This window comes from Amblyomma maculatum, chromosome 1 (genome assembly GCF_055883805.1).
Source record: "Amblyomma maculatum isolate TAMU_Amacu chromosome 1, ASM5588380v1, whole genome shotgun sequence".
Taxonomy (NCBI): Eukaryota; Metazoa; Arthropoda; class Arachnida; order Ixodida; family Ixodidae; genus Amblyomma; species Amblyomma maculatum.
The window spans coordinates 300220057-300238290 of NC_139344.1; the positions used below are offsets into that span (position 1 = coordinate 300220057).

At 45.6% G+C, this 18234-nt stretch overlaps 1 protein-coding gene across 1 annotated transcript in view; it reads left to right on the forward strand.

Moving 5' to 3' along the window:
* LOC146206903 (uncharacterized) overlaps positions 1 to 18234 on the forward strand; it is a 220557-nt gene that overhangs the window by 25533 nt on the left and 176790 nt on the right. Inside the window, exon 3 of the mRNA XM_084575900.1 lies at positions 9649 to 9720. Within this exon, the coding sequence (XP_084432026.1) occupies positions 9649 to 9720 (72 nt within the window). The remainder of the gene's footprint in view (positions 1 to 9648; positions 9721 to 18234) is intronic.

An 18234-nucleotide genomic window follows, 5' to 3' on the forward strand; every position in this document is an offset into this window, starting at 1 on the left:
AAAACGTTTCCGTCATCGCAGGCAGCTGCACATCTTCCTTCAGGGCGAGAAATTCTTCATGACCCTGGGACATGTTATCTACCAATTCGAGGATAATGTTCGGCTTCAAAGAACTTTCACCGGCACTGAACTCAGGAGTCGCACCCCCTCGCGCAAAAAGTCAACACCCAAGATCACGTCATGCGTGGCATACCTCAATACAACGAATTCGATTCTGTAGCAATCGTCGCCAAGCACAACTGAAACTGAGCAGAGGCCAACCGGAACTAAAGTTTCACCCCCAATTCCACAAAACGCACTGTTTTTGTCCCACACAAACAGAACTTTCTGTCGAAGGTGGTTCTTAAATGAAAAGCCCATGACCAGTGTCAACCAAAGCTTCCGTTTTAACATAGTCTGCACACACTGACAGTTTGTTCTTTAGCATGACGATAGGCCGAGGTATTCGTGAAATTGACCGTCCGGCGACCTTACCTCCATCGGTCGCACCACCTAGTTTCCCAGCGGTGGAGAAACGAAGCGGCGACGTGGGGATGGCGAACGGTCTTGTCGCTGCGGCGGGGGAGTGATGCTGCGACCGAAAACAGAGGAGTCAATCCGTGCGCCGCGTTGAGGGGAAGGAGGCCGGTAGAAGGTTGTGGGTGGCTGCTTTCGCTGGGCGTCATTCCTGAAGCGCGGTGCTCGTTGTACAGTGGGTCGAGAAATTTGACGACACGGGAAAAAGCGGGAGATGTGGCCGCTGCCCCCACAGCCGTAGTATATCGCTGGCTGGCAGCTCTGGTAGCTGACCGCAGAATCCCTTGGAGGCCGAGAGGAGGCGACCGACGCGCGACGAGGCACTTCATCCGAAAGGGATGGAAGCTGCTGGAAATAAGAGTGCGATGTTGATTGTTGGGCCCACTCAATGCCGTACTTGTAAGATGGTTCGATGTTATTTGGTGCAGTCCATGGTGTACGCTCTTCCCACGATGGCACGCACCTCGATGTCTGTTGGTAAAGTAAATCGAAATTTGTACGTTGCTTCTGAGTATCCACCTCCTCGCGCACAATCCTCCTGACAGTAGAAGCGATGTCTTCAGCCTCCGGAATGTCGTTACTGGCAACCGCTGTCACATTTGAAACGCGGCCAAGTTTGGGCGCTATCCGACGCGCCTTTAGCGCCTCAAATGCATGGCACTGCGTCTGCTACTGTGGCAATGGTGTCCCGCGAAATAAAGATATTGTACAAGACGTCAGCCAACCTCATTCGAAGGCACCCTACCTTGTCTTCTGCTAACATCTGCTGGTTGCCAATGCGACAAAGTTTCAATATTTTCTCGAAGTATCGTGTGCATGTCTCACTGGACAGCTGGGTTCTCTGGGAAAGCTGATGCGCAGCGCGTTCCTTGTTCGCAAGAGTATCTCCAAAAGACTCAGTAATTCCTTCAACAAATCTACTCCAGATCGTGGGGGTTTCCTCGTCGTTATCAAATCAAGTCAGAGCCGTGCCAGCAAGGAAGAAAACAACGTTGTACAGACGTGCGATAGAGTTCCAACGGTTGTATATGCTGTATCTTTCGTAATGTCGGAGCCATTCTTCAACGTCATCTTCGGGCTCACCGTGGAGTGTACGAGGCTCTCACTGATGGGGCAAGGTCATCGTCTCTTCACCTCGCTGTTCCTGAGTCTGCGTCGCTTGAGTGGTAGCCAGAGACGGTACTCCTGAGGAGATAAAGGTGGCAAATCTGCTACACGGCGGCTGCGACGGAGTACTGGCGAATCCAGGACGTTCTTACCCAGTGCCTAGCACCAAATGCCCTAGTTTTTGAAGTGCAGACCGGCATTTTGAAATATGTATTTGGTTCTGGAAGCATCGGTTTTTCAAAGGCTGCCGCAGGTAAAGCAAAGAAGCGACCATAGCTACAGATGGCCTACCGAAGTCCAGGTTGCAACACATCAAAAACAAGAGCAAGGATCAAGAAGAGATGCGGAGGAGGCGTAATGAGGTGACTGTCGAATTAAGGAAGAGCAAGAGAGACGAAGACACTGCTCAAGAGGCATAATGTGCCCCAAGTAGACTCCATGAATGACGAAGAAGTTTATCGGGGCCTCCCAGCACCTCCACTAGATGTAGCGGATGAAATGGTCTTAATACACGTGAACGTTTGATGAATGAATGCTGGTCGCAAACGGCTCAAAGCCCAGATGTCTGTGCGCATCTCTTCTTCTTCTTCTAACTCCTTAGTAAGCCGCTTCGCGCCGTAACAATATTATCGCATACGTAAGCCGCACTTTAACGAAAGCAGAACGTAACTACACAGTGACAGAAATGGAATGTCTCGCCGTCGACTTCGCTGTTACCAAGTTCCGCCCCCATTTGTGCGGCCGCCACTTCAACGTAATTACTGACCATCCCTCCCTCTGTTGGTTTGATGGTCTGCGCGACCTTTCCTGTCAACAAGCTCATTGGGCATTACGTCTGCAGGAACATGAATTTTCTATGTCCCATAAGAATGGTCGCCGCCAAGCCGACGCTGAATGTTTGTCCCGATTTCCTCTTCCATGCACGGCAATCGGTGAAGATGATCAAGACGACTACCTGGTGCCTGTGACCAAAACATTACCAGACCACTTAAAGTTTCAGCAAGAGCAATGTCAAGACCGCGAACTTACTCCGTTGTTTGATAAGGGGCGCAAGTCTGCATCTGCGTCCTTTGTTATTCGAAATGGTCTACTTTTCAAACAGAACTACTCAACTGATGGTGCCCGTCTGCTGCTTGTCGTCCCGATATCTCTTCGCGGCGCCGTCCTACAAGCAATGCATGACATCATTTCAGGTCAGCTTGGCTTTCCCGCACTCTTGCGAGAGTCCGACAGCGTACTTATTGGGCAAGGTTGCACACGACAACGAAGCCCTGTGTAGCAAGTTGTGTACCTTGATAACGTCTGAAGCGAAGCAGCACGCCACCGGCTGGCCTTCTTCAACCTGTCAAGCCCTCTACATCGCCTTTTAAGAAAATTTCAATTGATCTGATTAGTCCTTTTCGAAGTCGTCTCACGGCCGTCGCTGGACTCTCGTAGCTAATGACTATTTGACTCGGTATGAAGAGACGTCTCCACTTGTTTCTGCTAAAGCAGCCGACGTCTCAAACGTTTTACCGCACCAGATCGTTCTCCGTCACGGCGCGCCACGAGTGATCATTAGTGAGCGTGGGTGACAGTTCACTGCGGATATCGTGGAAGAACTTTTGCGCCTTTGTGGCTCCGAATATTGTCATTCTACTCCCTGCCATCCGCAGACAAAGGGCCTTACCGAGCACCTAAACTGGACTCTAATCAATATTATGTCGATATACTTAGTGTCAGATCCCAAAAAACTGGGACGCCGTCTTACCATTACAACGGAGCTAAGCATGAAGTGATCGGATATTCTTTATTCCTTCTTTAAGCACGCTTATCATCAACCTTCCTGGACACAATTATTCCATTCTCCGTGCACGATGACCCATCCGTGTCGCAACATCTCTGTCTTGCTGAAGAAGCGCGTTGTATTGCTCGTTTGCGAACCACCGCCTCCCAAGACCGTGCAAAGATCCGATATGATGTAGCTGCCGCTGCAGCACTTAAGAATCCGGATAAATGGTGTGGATTTGGACGCCATTGGGACGCCGCGGACTGTGTTGAAAGTTATTGTGGCAATACGCCGGACGCTTTGTTGTTTTAAATCGGTCGGGCGAAGAACCTACGTTATAGCTAAAATGGCACCGTCGAATCGATGCTCGCGGGAGACGCAGCTGGCCCAGGTGGCACGATTCGAACGCTGCAATCTTAGGTGTAGATGAGTCGCTCGAGGACCAGCTTCGTCTGCCCCGGGGACAACTGTTACGTCAATTACGCTGCGCAGCGCAGCACTGCAGATGAAGAGGAGGACGAAGTTGAAGCGCGTGGACTAGGACGAGGACAAGCCTTACCCTGTGTCTTGCATTTATGCATTCCCCGCTTACGCTGTAAATAATAAACCCACCTCCGTAACAATATTATGGAATTTCTTGAGACTAATAATATACTAAGTGTTTTCAGCATGACCTCCGTACCGCAACTGGCAGAATTCGTACATGACATCAGCAGTTCTCTCGGTATCGGTGGCCAGGTTGATGCCATTTTTCTAGACTTTGCAAGGGCTTTCGACAGTTTCGCACACTAAACTCAAGCTGTCCGCTATACTAAAGAAACCGTCCCTGGTTAACTGGATATCAGACTTTCCAGCGCTCCCAGTACGTAATTCCAATTCATCTTGAGTTCATCTTGGACACCCCAAGGCTCTGTCTCCTCTTTTGTTCCTCTTTGTATATTAATAACCTGCCATTTAACCTTTAAGTAAGGTTATGGTTTTATGCAAACTACTACATTCTATATCGAACCGGTAAACCCCCATTTGATCATAACAAATCATAACAGCCTTAACAAATCATTCGCTGATTTCTTTAACTGGCCCAATGCATGTTTAATGTATGTTACCTATTCTAAAACTGTCTGTGTGTCATTTCTACGACGTGCGTGCCCTTTCTTCTTCACATATTCATGTGATACGCTCACTTACACAAAGTGTACGAGTACAGGTACGTCGGTCTCCAGCTAACACACGTGTTGGTCAAAACACATTGCTGTCATCTCTAATAAGCCCCTTAAAATACTAGAATACTTAAACTGCATCTTGCGCGCTGCTCCTCAAGAAATTAAGCTCCTGGCATATAAGACACGTATTCGCACCATTCTCGAATACTCTTGTGTTGTTTGGAATCCGTATGAACAGTTTGGCATCAACTAGAATCTTTACTGAAAAAGAGTTTGTTTGCAGGCTATTTGACATGGGCTTTTCACCTTCTGCTTTTCTTCCACGACTAGGCCTGAGTACACTTGCTGCACGTCGCCACCTTGAATGTCTCAAATTTATGTACGTTTTAAATAGTCCTCTTCGCGTTTGTTCACAACATAATTATTTCACATTTTTCAAACCTTTATCTACAAAGAGCCACAACGTCCTGAACATTTGCTCCTTTTTCGCATGCAGTAATGTTTTTAATCATGTTTTTATCTCATACCATTGAAGCTTGGAATTCTGAATTACCACGCAACATTCGCTCATTATGACTAGTGGAATTCTTAGAAGCCTGTTCATAATGTTGTATATTAACTTTCTTTGTTTCTTTGTTTTGTACTGCTATAGCACTCCTGGCACTCCTATCACCGAGGATTCAGTATGTAAAAATAAAAATATTAAATTAGTCCTAGAAGCATATCTAACAGTACAATGGCCATAAATAGTCAACCGATAGCGCAGCCCACCGTAAGCTAAAGCATAGATAATTTTTTTGCATGGAGGTTGGCATGAGATATCGCGCATTATACAATAAAGAGAAAACCACGCGCATCTTTTTGCACTAGTGAGGCAAATATGAGCTCCACAGAAGGTTACTGTCAAAAAGCAATCCCAGGTACTTCACCAATGATGCGTGTTTAATTGGATGGCAAGTGCATGTCTCGCAGCCTGATGTGCGAAGGAACAACGATTTCAATGGGAGAGGCGATAGAACAAACGTCGCACCCGTCAACGCTCATTTAAAGGCTGTGAAGAAACGTCGAGATAAAGCGGCAAACGGTGCACAACCTGGAACATTGCAGAAACATATGCGAGTGGTCGGAATCTTCTAGAAACATCTCGGCGGACCTTGCGCGACAAAATGATACAGCATCATCTCGGGACAACAGGCATGGATAACAAACGGGGCGTGCACCGCCCCGATTTAGCGTAATCGTGCACGTGTGCACCGGAGACATGAACACCGTCGAAGATGTTATTAAAGAAACACTTAGTTACTCCTTGATCGAGGGCACCGTAAGAGGCATCGCCAATCTCCGGAAGGCACAATCTCAAGTCCTAGTGATGAACTTCCCAGGAGATCTCAACAAGAGCGTGATAATTGTATTTCTCGACGAGTCAGCACACATCCGAGGTGAAGGCGAAAGTGATACGGTCACTTGCCTGCGGCTGCCAGCAGCAACAAATAAAGATTACAAGGTTTCGAGGCAATATTGCATATTTTAGTTTCTCATGCTGTCAGCGGAGTGGCGACGTCAGTAAATAACTTCCCACTGCGGCTTTTATGGGTGTCAATACTCAAAGAAGCGGCTCATAATAAGTACTGAGCGAAGGAAACGGTAGTAATTGCTCAATGCATGATGTCTTATGGATACATTGATTTCGTTTTATTGTCTTCATACTGCATGGTTCGTCGCTTGCTACTATTGTAAGAGCTTTTAAACTTGCCTTTTATCAGAATAAAATTCGGCACAGTTTTCATGCCCTGCGTCGCCTGATATAATTTTGGTCACAAGAAAGAAAATATTGTTACGGACGAAGGAGGAAGAAGAGGGCAGTGGCGTGGGCAGGAGCGCGCGCGCTAGGGCGACACCGCCGAGATTTTAACAAGGCCTGCGCTCCCCAGCAGCCTACGTCACGACAGGCGGATGGCGATAAATTACCAGCAAATGAAGGTGCGAGCGCGAATCTGTGTCGAGTCACATGATGTCATCTCGCCCTTTTACCCAAGCCTGTACGCGCAGATTCAGTGGCTGATCCTTTATCGCTCATTCGCTTGTCATGACGTTCGCTGATGGGAGAGAAGGTGATGCAAAGGCCTTGTTAAAATCTCGGTGGTGTCGGCTAGGGCTGCACGCAGATTCATTAAACGTCATCTCACGACCATCGAGCATCTCCTCTCTGTCCTCTGTTCTCCTGTTGTCATCGCTTGCCGCCACGTAACGTTTGGTTGGAGGTGCGGCGTAGGTCATCCCCATCCTCGCCTTGGAGCATCGTTGTCATCTGTGGGTCGGGACATGCAAAGGGCCCAGGGACATCGCCGAGCAGCTTCGCCCCAGCCCTTCAAGCCTAGACTTGACCACCTACTACCGCCCAGCCCCCAGCCCGGACCTGAAGACAAGGCAAACAACAGAGCAATCAGAACCAAGACGAAGGACCCGAAGGAACCGAATGACCCGAAGGAACCGATGGACACGAATGACCCGAAGGAACCGATGGACACGAACACGCAACCCCCGCCCAAGTATGCCCGACGTGACCTCGAGTCATCGGTCTCTTGGACTCTGGTGACCGATGGTTGACAACTCCAGGGGAGGCGGATCACCCACGCATCAGACTTCGTACCGGCAAATCGTTCTATTCTTACTTCTTCCTCTTCTTCAAGCATTCAGACACGCCCATCATCATGCCATGGAATCATCATCGGTAAACTTCCTCATCTACAGTCGGGACGATCGCTCGGTGGCCCCGGGTCATGTTACGGACGAATGAGGAAGACGAGGGCAGTGGCGCGGGCAGGAGCGTGCGCGCTAGGCCCGCACGCAGATTCATTAAACGTCATCTCACGACCATCGAGCATCTGCTCTCTGTCCTCTGTTCTCCTGTTGTCATCGCTTGCTGCCACGTAACGATATTAAGAGTGTTAGACAACAGGTGAAAAACGCAGAAAGTAAAAATTGGATAAATTCTGTGGACAAGAAACAGGGTGTAGAACTATACCGAAAGTGAAAAAGGCAGATCAGGAAGGGAGCTTTCTTTGATAACTCAAGAGGCAGGGCCCTATTCATTTAATCTAGATCACGGTGTCTTAGAACACGCAGCTACAAAAAAAATTTTAACCAAGAGGATGATAGATGCGCAGTATGTGGTAAATCCACAGAAACGATTAACCATCTTATACTCGAATGTAATGGTATTCATCCTGAAATCGATGCAGGCGCAGCTACTCTTCCTGAGGCCCTGGGGTTTAGAGATTCCAGTTTTCGGGTGAATTAATCTGCTGTGGAAGCTAGCAAAAAGCGATTAGAAAATTAATGGATTAAAAGCAGAAAAGCGACATAATGTTAGTAATGTAGAAATAAAAATTCAATAAATGGGATGAGGTACACTTAACCGATCTGAAACAATATCCAAGATATAGCAATAAAAAAGAGCATGGCAGCAACTGCCACCACTACGTTTCAAAGGGGACGTTCCCATATTCCATCCATCCATCCATCGCGGCAGCCCTAACAATTCGAGCTGTAACCCAGCCCCAATCCGCCATGCGGTGAGTTGACGACGCTCTCGGCCCGAAGGGCATCAAACACAAGTTTTTTGCTCGAAGGAGGGGACGGGAACAATGCAAACAACTATCGCTGCGAGGAGGGCGGCGTATCGCGAGTAAAAGCACAAAAAAGGGGGCGGAACCTCTTGTGCACGATCACTGGGCGATTGGGTAACGCGGCGCTCTCCTCGGTGTCAACGTGGACTGCGCCAAAAGACGCTTCAGGTCCGTGGCGGCATTGCTGCGGGAGTGCGAAATGTAATCCGTGCCTTCCTCCTCAAACTTCCCGATGAGCGGATGCGTGACACCCCGTGATAATACCGAATGCCGTTACGATGGAGCAGGGGATCCATGTGCATCCCCTCAATGTATGCCAAAAGAGACTTTTGGAGTATACTGAGATAATGCCAACCTTGCTGGAATATTTCTTAGCGGGGATAATATGTGTAAATCTTGTGCCATTCTCACTTGTTCGAAGGATAACGCATTCCAAAAAACAAAACGCTTTTACGTCGATTCGTCCACTCATTCTACAGTTATCACTCATCAAAAAGAATAGCAAGCGTCACACACGTTTTCTTCAGGAAACGTTTGCGAAAGTTCTTTCTCGAAAAAAGAAAAATGAAGAGCGCCGGTAATCGTGAAAGCTGCCGTCCTCGGCCCGGGAACCAGAGCGGCCAAACAAGCTCGCTGGGTGATTCATCCGTGCAGACATTTCGGCGCCAGTTTCCACTTATGTATTTGCGTTCTTAATTGCAAGTACCTTGCATAGAAAGTAAGCAGAGGCACCATGTCGGGGTTAACAGGGTGGTTTTTAAAACAACCACAGGTAATAAATGCTTCCACAAATAATACGGTGCTACAGACGAGGACAAAAAAGGACAGAATCTACAGCACTAGCGCCTAATCCGGTCGTTTGTGTGCCTTCTTTGTCCTCGTCCGCCACGCCATCTTATTTGTGAATCAAAATGTACCAACTATCAAACAAGATTTTTAAGTGATAGATGAAGCAGTGCAACCAAACCGTGGTAGCCCTTCATTCCACTGCAGCTAAGGCACGTGCACTGAATGAGCGCCTTGCACGTGCAGCGGCCTGGAAGACTGCAGTATGAGAGCGCAATGCCAGTATCCAAAATTCGAGCATGCTTCACACTATAACATACACCAACTAAATCGTTAATGTGCTCAGGATAGGACTGTTCACTCATAAAATCTGATTGGTGCGCAATACTAACACGCTGGTGTGATCTGAAAGTTGTGTCTTCCACAATATGGAAGGATGAACACACTTGGCGCTAGCAACGCTGACAGATTCGCCAATCTGCCCTGTCGTTTCTTTCCTGGGCTTAACAGTGTAACTACACAAAATAGGCTCGCATCATCCATGTAAGCCCCCCCCCCCCCCCCTTGAACAAAAAAAAAAGAAATGGGCGCCCCAATTAATTACTTTAGTCGGTGAGGATGGTGGGCATGTGTCTCTCGGTATAGAATGCCTTTATGCCTTCTCTAATCTGCCCAGCAGAACCTGCCCATTGAGCTGTCTGCGCTGACGGTGCCACCCAAGATCCCGGTGCCGCCATCTAGTGAACTGAAGGTGAGTTCGAGTGTACGCTCATATCACGCCGGAAAGAATCCGTGTGCTCGTTGTTCAAGCTGCTGACTGACAGCCGTGCCAGGGTGGACAGGTTTTCGGACTGCACTCTAGCGGGGCGCACCGGCTGTGCCTGTGTTGGCTGTGCCTGTGTTGCACTAAAAATTTAAGTGCTCTTTGAAATAACTGTCCCGTTCGCGAAAACACGGTCATTTTTTCTCGAATATTAAGCAAGAAAATTCAACACTTTGTTTTAATTAGGACAGTTAATATCATAAGCAACGAATTAAGCTCAATTTTCCATACATTAAACAGCTGGAAGTTTCTGCTTTTGGTTAGGTGCATAAAATTGGCATCATTTCATATATCAGCCTTGAATACGGTCTCTATACCTTCTGCCTCTTCCGCGTTTAGTCCTCCACAGCGGCTGGAAACGTTACCAATGAAGTAACCCTCGAAATGGTTAGGACAATCTCTGTTGAACCTGTGATAAACTTGAGGGTCTCGATATATGTACTTCGGAGATCACAAGCAGCTTTTCTTCTAAAAGGTTCAACACGAACTCACTGTGTCAGGTTTAGCAACAGCAGAGCATATAATTAACGGTATGTTTTACAGCCGATTTCGAATCTTGCTGAACTGCTAAGCAAACTTGCACAAGTTAGGCGAATATTCAAAGGGACAGCCATTTCAAATCTCTCTGGTGTTCGCCAACCTAGCTCTGTGTAACGAGGGAGCTGAAGCCAAGCAGTGTGTTCCTCTTGCCTTTGGAATTAATGACGCTCACATTCGAGAGAACGCACCTTTTGCTGTTTAAATATGATGTGTACCAACTCGACGAAATAAGTATTCTACAAATGAGGTCACTCGACCACGACGTGGAGGGTTACATACGGGCCTGTTAAACCGCATAGGTCACGAATGTTTAGGAGAAAAGCCTTTCGCCCTCTAACGTTCATTCACGACGCAAAACTGGAATTGGAATTTTAAGAGGATAACATTTTGACTATACTGGGTGTTTGTATGCCTAGATAGGTCTTAAACTGCGCCACATACTATCGTTTTTATTGCATCTTCACCAGTCGTCAGGTTAAAATAACAGCCAGCCTATTTATTGCAAGGCTGTAACCAAAAACAAAGTGAGCCTAATTTTTTTGTGGTGTACAATTTCATAGCTAGCCAAAAAACATTCGAAAGAAAATATTCGACAGAAGCCTGTCTTGTTCCGAAGGCTAACACCGACAACCAAGTTCTTTTACTGAGAAAACACGATGCTTCAGAACCAGCTCTGTTTCTTCTTCAGTGTGTGGCTACGGGCGAGGCAGAGCTTGACTTTTTAGGCCTCCAAGTGACCAACCTAAGGGTCCAATGTACGCAAAACCATGATGTAAGAAGAAATACGAAGGCGAGGTGAAAAGGGGTCCCCTGGGAGCATTTTCTCGTGACTGCTGAATACGCCACGACTCGAGTAGCAGCCTCCTGCGCGGATTAGCTTCATCGATGTTGTGGTAGCTTTCGGCGCTCACTGACTGTCAATTTATTCATCGTTTCCACCACTTAAGAGGATCGTCACCTTAAAGAGAAGAGCCAAGGAATTGTTCCTCTGTCGGTCGGTTCAGCTTCTTACAAAGGGGAAACGAAATAATGAAGCAGTACAGAGCGGCATATGGAGTGACCGCCATAGCCGAACACTGCGAGACACGCGACCATAAAATCGTCTTCGACGGAGTTAACCGCTCCTTTGGGACCCCATTAACCCCATGGCCGTCCACACGGGGCCTTAAAAAGTCAAGTTGCACATCGCCCGCAAAAAGAAAGAAACGGCACGTGTTTTTCTGTAAAAGAACCCACCTTTCTCTTAAATAAAGAAAACTCTTCTGGCTTTCTAGTCGGAAGTGCATCTAGAAATACCAGGTAACGGACAGAAGCAAGCAGGAAGTAAAAGCGTACCCTACAAAGCAAGCAAGAGAAGCATAAAGCTGGCTTGAAAGGTACCTGCAACAAACAAGGTTGTAGGCAAGGCGATAAAAATAGCCGGGAAGAGATTGCCTATCTATTGTTTAGGAATGTCGACTGGATGTGTGCGACTGACTTGCCGACCTAAGGCCGACAAATGCCGGAACTTTTATAATTTGGAAACCAGCTTCAAAAAACGTGAGCGCCAGTTCAAGTAGGAAGCAGTAACTTCTCTGGTTGGTTTCAGTTTGTAGCGTTTAACGTCCCCTGTCCTCACTTAGGGACGCCGTAATGGATTGTCCGGAAACTGATTTGATTCCGCATTCTTGAATTCAGTAGTCAAGAGCCCAATTCGCTGACCCACGCAACCCGCCGATCAGCTACGACTGGTACAGCGGTTCCAGGGGGATCCTGGACTGACTGAGTAAAGTTTTTGCCTCCTCCCACAGCAGCGAGTTACACTTAGGATTCTGTCTGAGCCCATTGCATTTATGCCGGCTTCTCCACTGCGTCCTATCGCCATTTTTTCTCGTGTATCCTTTCATGTAAATGAAAGAGCTCGTTTTTACCCAACATCAAACAAGCCATGAGCCAGCCGTAAACGCAGGCGTGTATGAACTGTTTAATATTCCCCTCGAACTACGTCACCTAATCCAGTGTATTCTGGGCTACAAGAATAATAAACCACTCAGGGAAGACATGTAGATAAGGTGTTTATTTGAGCAAAAAAAATAAGGCATCCTTTTGCTCTCAGTTTATGGACGCAATGAATCTCATTACTCATACCCAAAGTCGCTTCAAGGGCATTAAATCCCAATACGAAACACACCTCCCGCTCTAAGGTCATCGCAGAATATTCAGGCTGCAAAACTAGGTGACGAAGCAGGCACACCTTAGGGGTGACCTTTAAGGAAAGTTTATTTTGCCTTGGCTGCGTAAAGAAAGCGTCAAGAAGAGCGGAAGTATACTGTTTGTGCTCTTGTAGAAAGGTGGAACGCTTTTTGACGATAAAAAATAGCAGGAAAGCAGATACATTAGAGTGAATATTTTATGCTAATGCTTTCACTAGCGCGGCTTCTTTGTACAGTTTCAGAGTGTTCTTTTGCGGCACCACGGCTCCCCTTTTTAATGCCTGCTCAGCACTAGATGGACCACAGCATAGCTATAGATTTCAAAGGACATCACGCAGTGGTGTTGCTCGCCAAGCTTGGTGGTGACCTTCAATGGTCATCATATGGCAAGAGCTTGTGGGGAGTGATGGGAGGCATCGCCCTCTTTTGAAATTACTTGTTTCAGAAACCAACCTTCTTGTGGATTCAGTTTGAGATATATGAGCCTTTTTATACTGAGAATGTAATAAAAAAGGGGTCAGCGTCTTGATGAATTCATCACCTGCTAATAAAAAACGAGGTTCATGATATTTGGGTGACGGCGAAATGCCGGTTTCAGTCACTTGTGGACTGCTGCAAAAACGCAATAGAGGGCTCTCGGTCAGTTTCGACCACCCGTGGTTTCTACGTTTTTGTATTTGGTTTCATCCAACGAGCGCTGTTCAGCCGCCAGATCGATAGATAAACCATGAGTGAACGTCAAAAAGTTTAAAATGACTCTCGTATTTACTTGCTCTTGCAAAGTGCCATAATGGCCACAATGTGTTCAACGCACATTTTTCACTTGTAGGCGTCTCCCTTTAACTGCAACCGCATTTTGAAAAACAGGCGCTGTTGACAGTTCTGCAACAAAGTGCGCCAATTGGACAAACGGGAGAAAGGAGGAATCGCCACCTTTTCGTCAAAGCAATCCTTCCAGCGGTTCAAAACTGCAACAAATGAGCGAATCTTCCAAATTATTTAAACTTTTAATATTTCAGTCCCTTTCTTTGTGTTTTTCAGTAAACACCTAATTTACTCGAAAAACGGATGAACATTGAGCTAGCGGGGCGCCATACAAACTCTCTTCTCCTGCGCGTTTTTGGATACAACTTTTGCACCAGTGGCGAATGTGCCAAATGTCCAAATGCACATTAAAAACACTATGAAGAACTCTACATTTACAACAATATTAGCCACCATTTCACTCGAAAAAAAAAGAAACAAATTTCTAACAACAAATTCTAAAAGGAAAAGAGCAAAGAAGTGTACGCATGATTTCTGACTAATTCAATTAACTTTTAACCCCTGCAAGCAGAACACAAAATTTAAAAGAAGTCGAGTGTCGCTAAAGCTAACGAAAACACAGCCGAATTTTTTTATCTCGTGTAGATCAGTAGATAAGTGAGGACTTGGGAAAAACGGCCATATGCTGCCAGCAGGATGTGGACGCACGACTTGCTTATTTTCCTCTGCTGTACATCGGAACAGCCTCAGTCTACTTTCGAGTGTATTTCGTTGCCGTGGGGCAACTCAACCGTGAGAGTGCACGTCAGCTATCTCCAAGAAACGATCAAGGGCCCGATGTCATTATGCTGCCTTCATGCATGTCATTATGCAGGTTTCAGGAAACACTTGCTAAAAGTTTTGAATGTGAGGAGATTGGAATAATATTTTCCGGAACATACAGCTGCGATGGCTGCATTTTGTTCTGAAAAATTGTGATAAGACTAACTCTTCCAACGAAGTTAACCCAACTGGGTAGCCACTATAACGCCACGGAGAGGACAATGTCATATCCATTTTAGAAACAAGGACTAGTTCATCAAGCTTCGAATAACGACCGTCGCCAACAAGCGGTGACTAACCGAGCACAACACGCATGCAACTGCAGGTCGTCAGCAGTGGATGCTGAGCATAGTGCACGCCTATTCACTTTCTCCGAGGCTACTAAGCTTCATTCCAAGTTGGGCATCGCCACTTGATGTATTCGCGCCGCTCTAAATAAGTCGTGCTTCCATCTGATTGAGGAAAGTATGAAAAGCCAAATTGCCGTTATTAGAGATTTTCCAGAGGTCACGATTTGCAGGCTATGTCAAATAATGGCGTCAAAATCTAATCACATGCATGAAGCAGCCAAGCGCCAGAAGGTCACGGTTATTCCCTAAATTCACTCGGTGTCTCACCGTCTGGAGAAAGTTGAGCAATATATGCCCGGCTGTACAACAAGGGCGTGAGTCCCTACTAGGCCGAAGGTGACCTTTAGCCATGCTGAGTGGATTGCGTAAAAGGAAATCCCCCTGTCAGGACGTTGCTTAAAAGACCGCCGAACACGCTAATTCTTTGGACAACGCAGGCGGCTCGAATTTAGCTCTGCATTGCAAACAATGTCAACACACCCTTTGCTTCAAGAGACGTCATTTTCAAACACAAGGATCAGACGGTAAGAGAATTAGCAGAAGCGTTTCACATTGAAAGGGGGTTTCCGCGTGTGTCGCAAAACCGTCGTTGTCACTGATTAACCGTGAAATTGCCTTTCTTGAGAAGTCGTTGCGGGAAAATTAAGATAGAATAAGTAGTTTTTTTTTTTTTGGTGTATTCTTGCGGGATTATGTAAATGTCGTTTGTGATGATAAATCTTCAGTTGAAAGTCAGCGCTCGTGTTGTTCTGTGCGTAAACGTCCTGGTTTTTCTCGAGCTGTTGAATAATCAGAAGCAGAGGTATACTCCGATGCTTCTGGTTGGTACGGAAGAATGGTATCTAGTGTAGCAGAAGGATGAAGGTCGTAAAGAGAGAGCGGAGAGAATCCGGTTGTTGATTATGTAGTAGTGCAGTGCGCGTACGTCACTTGTGGAAGGAGGAGATCCCAGTCAGAAGAAAAGTACTTAAGGCGGGGGTACAACGGCGGCCACCTTGGTATTAGTTGAAATTCTTTCACCAGGGTACGCCAGTGATTCACCACTGAGATAGTGTCTACCAGTCTTGCCCCCAGTGGTCACGAGCGACCCTGTAGAGAAGCTTTCTTTTGTTGGAGGGTTGGTTTTCAAAGTCCCATTCTTCACCCAGCCGTTCTTCTAGCTTAACTACACTGCGGGGTGCTTGCCTTACCACGGAAGCAGCGACGCGCGCCGCCGTCGCTCGATCCGGCCATGAATATAGTAATGTTTTTTGTTGTTGTTCACTGTTCTTAATAGCGTGGAAGCTTGAGCGAGTTGGTGATACATCATCGACATACTTTCACGATAACTCAAGTGAATACCAAAAAAGGAAAGGTGCAATATCATGCAAAATATTTCTGTGGCCACGTATACTACGCTTTGACTGACAAGATGTTTGCACCAGTGCGAAAGGCAGGGGCACCCTGGCCCATTGAAATGCGCACTGAAATAGGTAATAGTGCTCTGACACGCCCCTCGACCCTCGAATTGGCTAGGGCGACAGTGGGAGTGCTATTGCCTATTTATTTATTTATTTATTTATTTATTTATTTATTTATTTATTTATTTATTTATTTATTTATTTATTTATTTATTTATTTATTTATTTATTTATTTATTTATTTATTTATTTTCGATACCCTCAAGCGCCGAGGCATTACAGAGGGGAGTGGGCAAGCAAACAACGCAAGAAAAAAATTATTTTTGTTAAAGGCGGCACAACAACGTAGTTAAAATATAGCAACACACAGTATTCGAAGCAGTCAAAAAAAAAAAGTACAGAAACAACAACTGTAACAAATGCAACGCAAGAAACTGAACAAACATAGCAGAAAAAAATAATAAAAAAATGAAGAAAATAACAAAGCAACAAAGAAACTAACTATTCGCATCAGATAAAAGCATCGTCATCAGAGACTGACGATAAGCAGCATAATCCTGTATACAAGCCACGGCAGCGGGAAGGTGGTTCCACTCTTTCGATGTGCGAGGAATGAAAGAATGCAAAAAAGTGTCAGTACGGCAAAAAATAGATCCAGTCTTATGTTGATGGTCGACACGAGAAGAGCGATAGGGGGGGGTGTAGTGATAAAACGAGAGTGCAGTAACTGGTGATGATAAATTTTATGAAAAAAGCATAGGCGTAAAAATTTTCTACGTTGTGCGAGAGACGGTAAGGAAAGGTTAGATTTCATAGCTGTGACACTCGCGGTCGGGTTAAAATTAGAAAGTATAAAACGAACTGCATTATTCTGAACAAGTTCCAGTGAAGTACAAAGCGAGACATGATGAGGGTCCCAAAGGGAGGCGGCATATTCTAATTTAGGAAGAACAAGTGTTTTATAAAGAAGTAATTTTAAGGAGACAGGTGCTTTGATGAAGTTACGACGTAAATACCCTAGCATGCGGTTAGCGCTGCTAATAATTAGTTCGATATGCGGTTTCCAGGATAATGACGAACTGATGATAACACCCAAGTACCGGTATGATGTTACAGGTGCAATCTGAATATTATCCAAAGCGTAAGCGGAGGTAGTAGTATTTTGTCTGGAAACTCTCATTAAAGCACACTTGCGAGGGTTTAGTTGCATTTGCCATTTTTTACACCAAAGAGAAATGTTATCGAGATCAGTCTGAAGGTAGTGTTTGTCGTCTTCGGTGCAAATTTCACGATATAAAACACAGTCATCCGCGTATAAGTGTATGTTAGAAGAAACGCAATTAGGCAAGTCATTGATGTATATCAAAAAAAGAAGTGGGCCTAGTACAGAACCTTGGGGGACACCTGATGTTACTTCAGTTAAAGGGGAATCGTAGTCATTAAGCGTTACATATTGTGAACGATTAGCAAGAAAACATTCAAGCCAGGCTAAAACATTATGATCTAGGTTTAGAGCAGAAAGCATAAGCATGAGTAGTTTGTGGTTCACCTTATCAAATGCCTTTGAAAAATCTAGAAATATGCAGTCGGCCTGTGAATTTTTATCGATAATTACATGCAGGGAATCTGAGAAGAGAAGGAGTTGCGTTTCACAAGAATAAGTTCGCCGGAAACCATGCTGGGACGAAGTAAAAAATGAGTTTGATTCCAGGAAGTTGAATATGTTAGAATAGAGAATATGTTCCATTAGTTTGCAGGGAATGCTTGTTAGTGAAATGGATCTGTAGTTCAAAGGTGAATATTTGTTACCTGATTTGTGTAAGGGAACCACCTTCCCTATTTTCCAGTCAGAGGGCAGCGTTTCATTCTGCAATGACTGCTGAAAAAGTTTTGCTAAATAAAGGGATGAGTATGTCTTAGTTTGTTTCAAGAACTTTGAATTAATGCCGCCGACACCACATGATGACGAAATTTTTAATGAATCTATTATTTTCCTAATACCACCAGGATCAATTATAATAGGAAACAGACAGCAAAAGTTATTGCGCGGCACAGTGCATGTCGTATTCATATTAGACGGGATAAAACTGAGTGAAAATACTTTGTTAAGCACAACGGGGCATTCTGCTGGGTGGAGAGGCTCACCAGAGTCGTCCTGAAGTGAAATCGCATTATTTTTAGTAGGGTTGACAACATTCCAGAATTTCTTTGGGTTACTTGATAGCATGTTTGGCAAAGTGGTATTAAAAAAGTAAATTTTTGTGTCATGTACAGCTTTCGTGTAATCGGCTTCTGCTGCAAAATAGGCTTCCCAGCGGTCACTTCGGTTACTTGCTTTTGCGGAACGAAAAAGGCGTTTCTTTTTATTCAAGA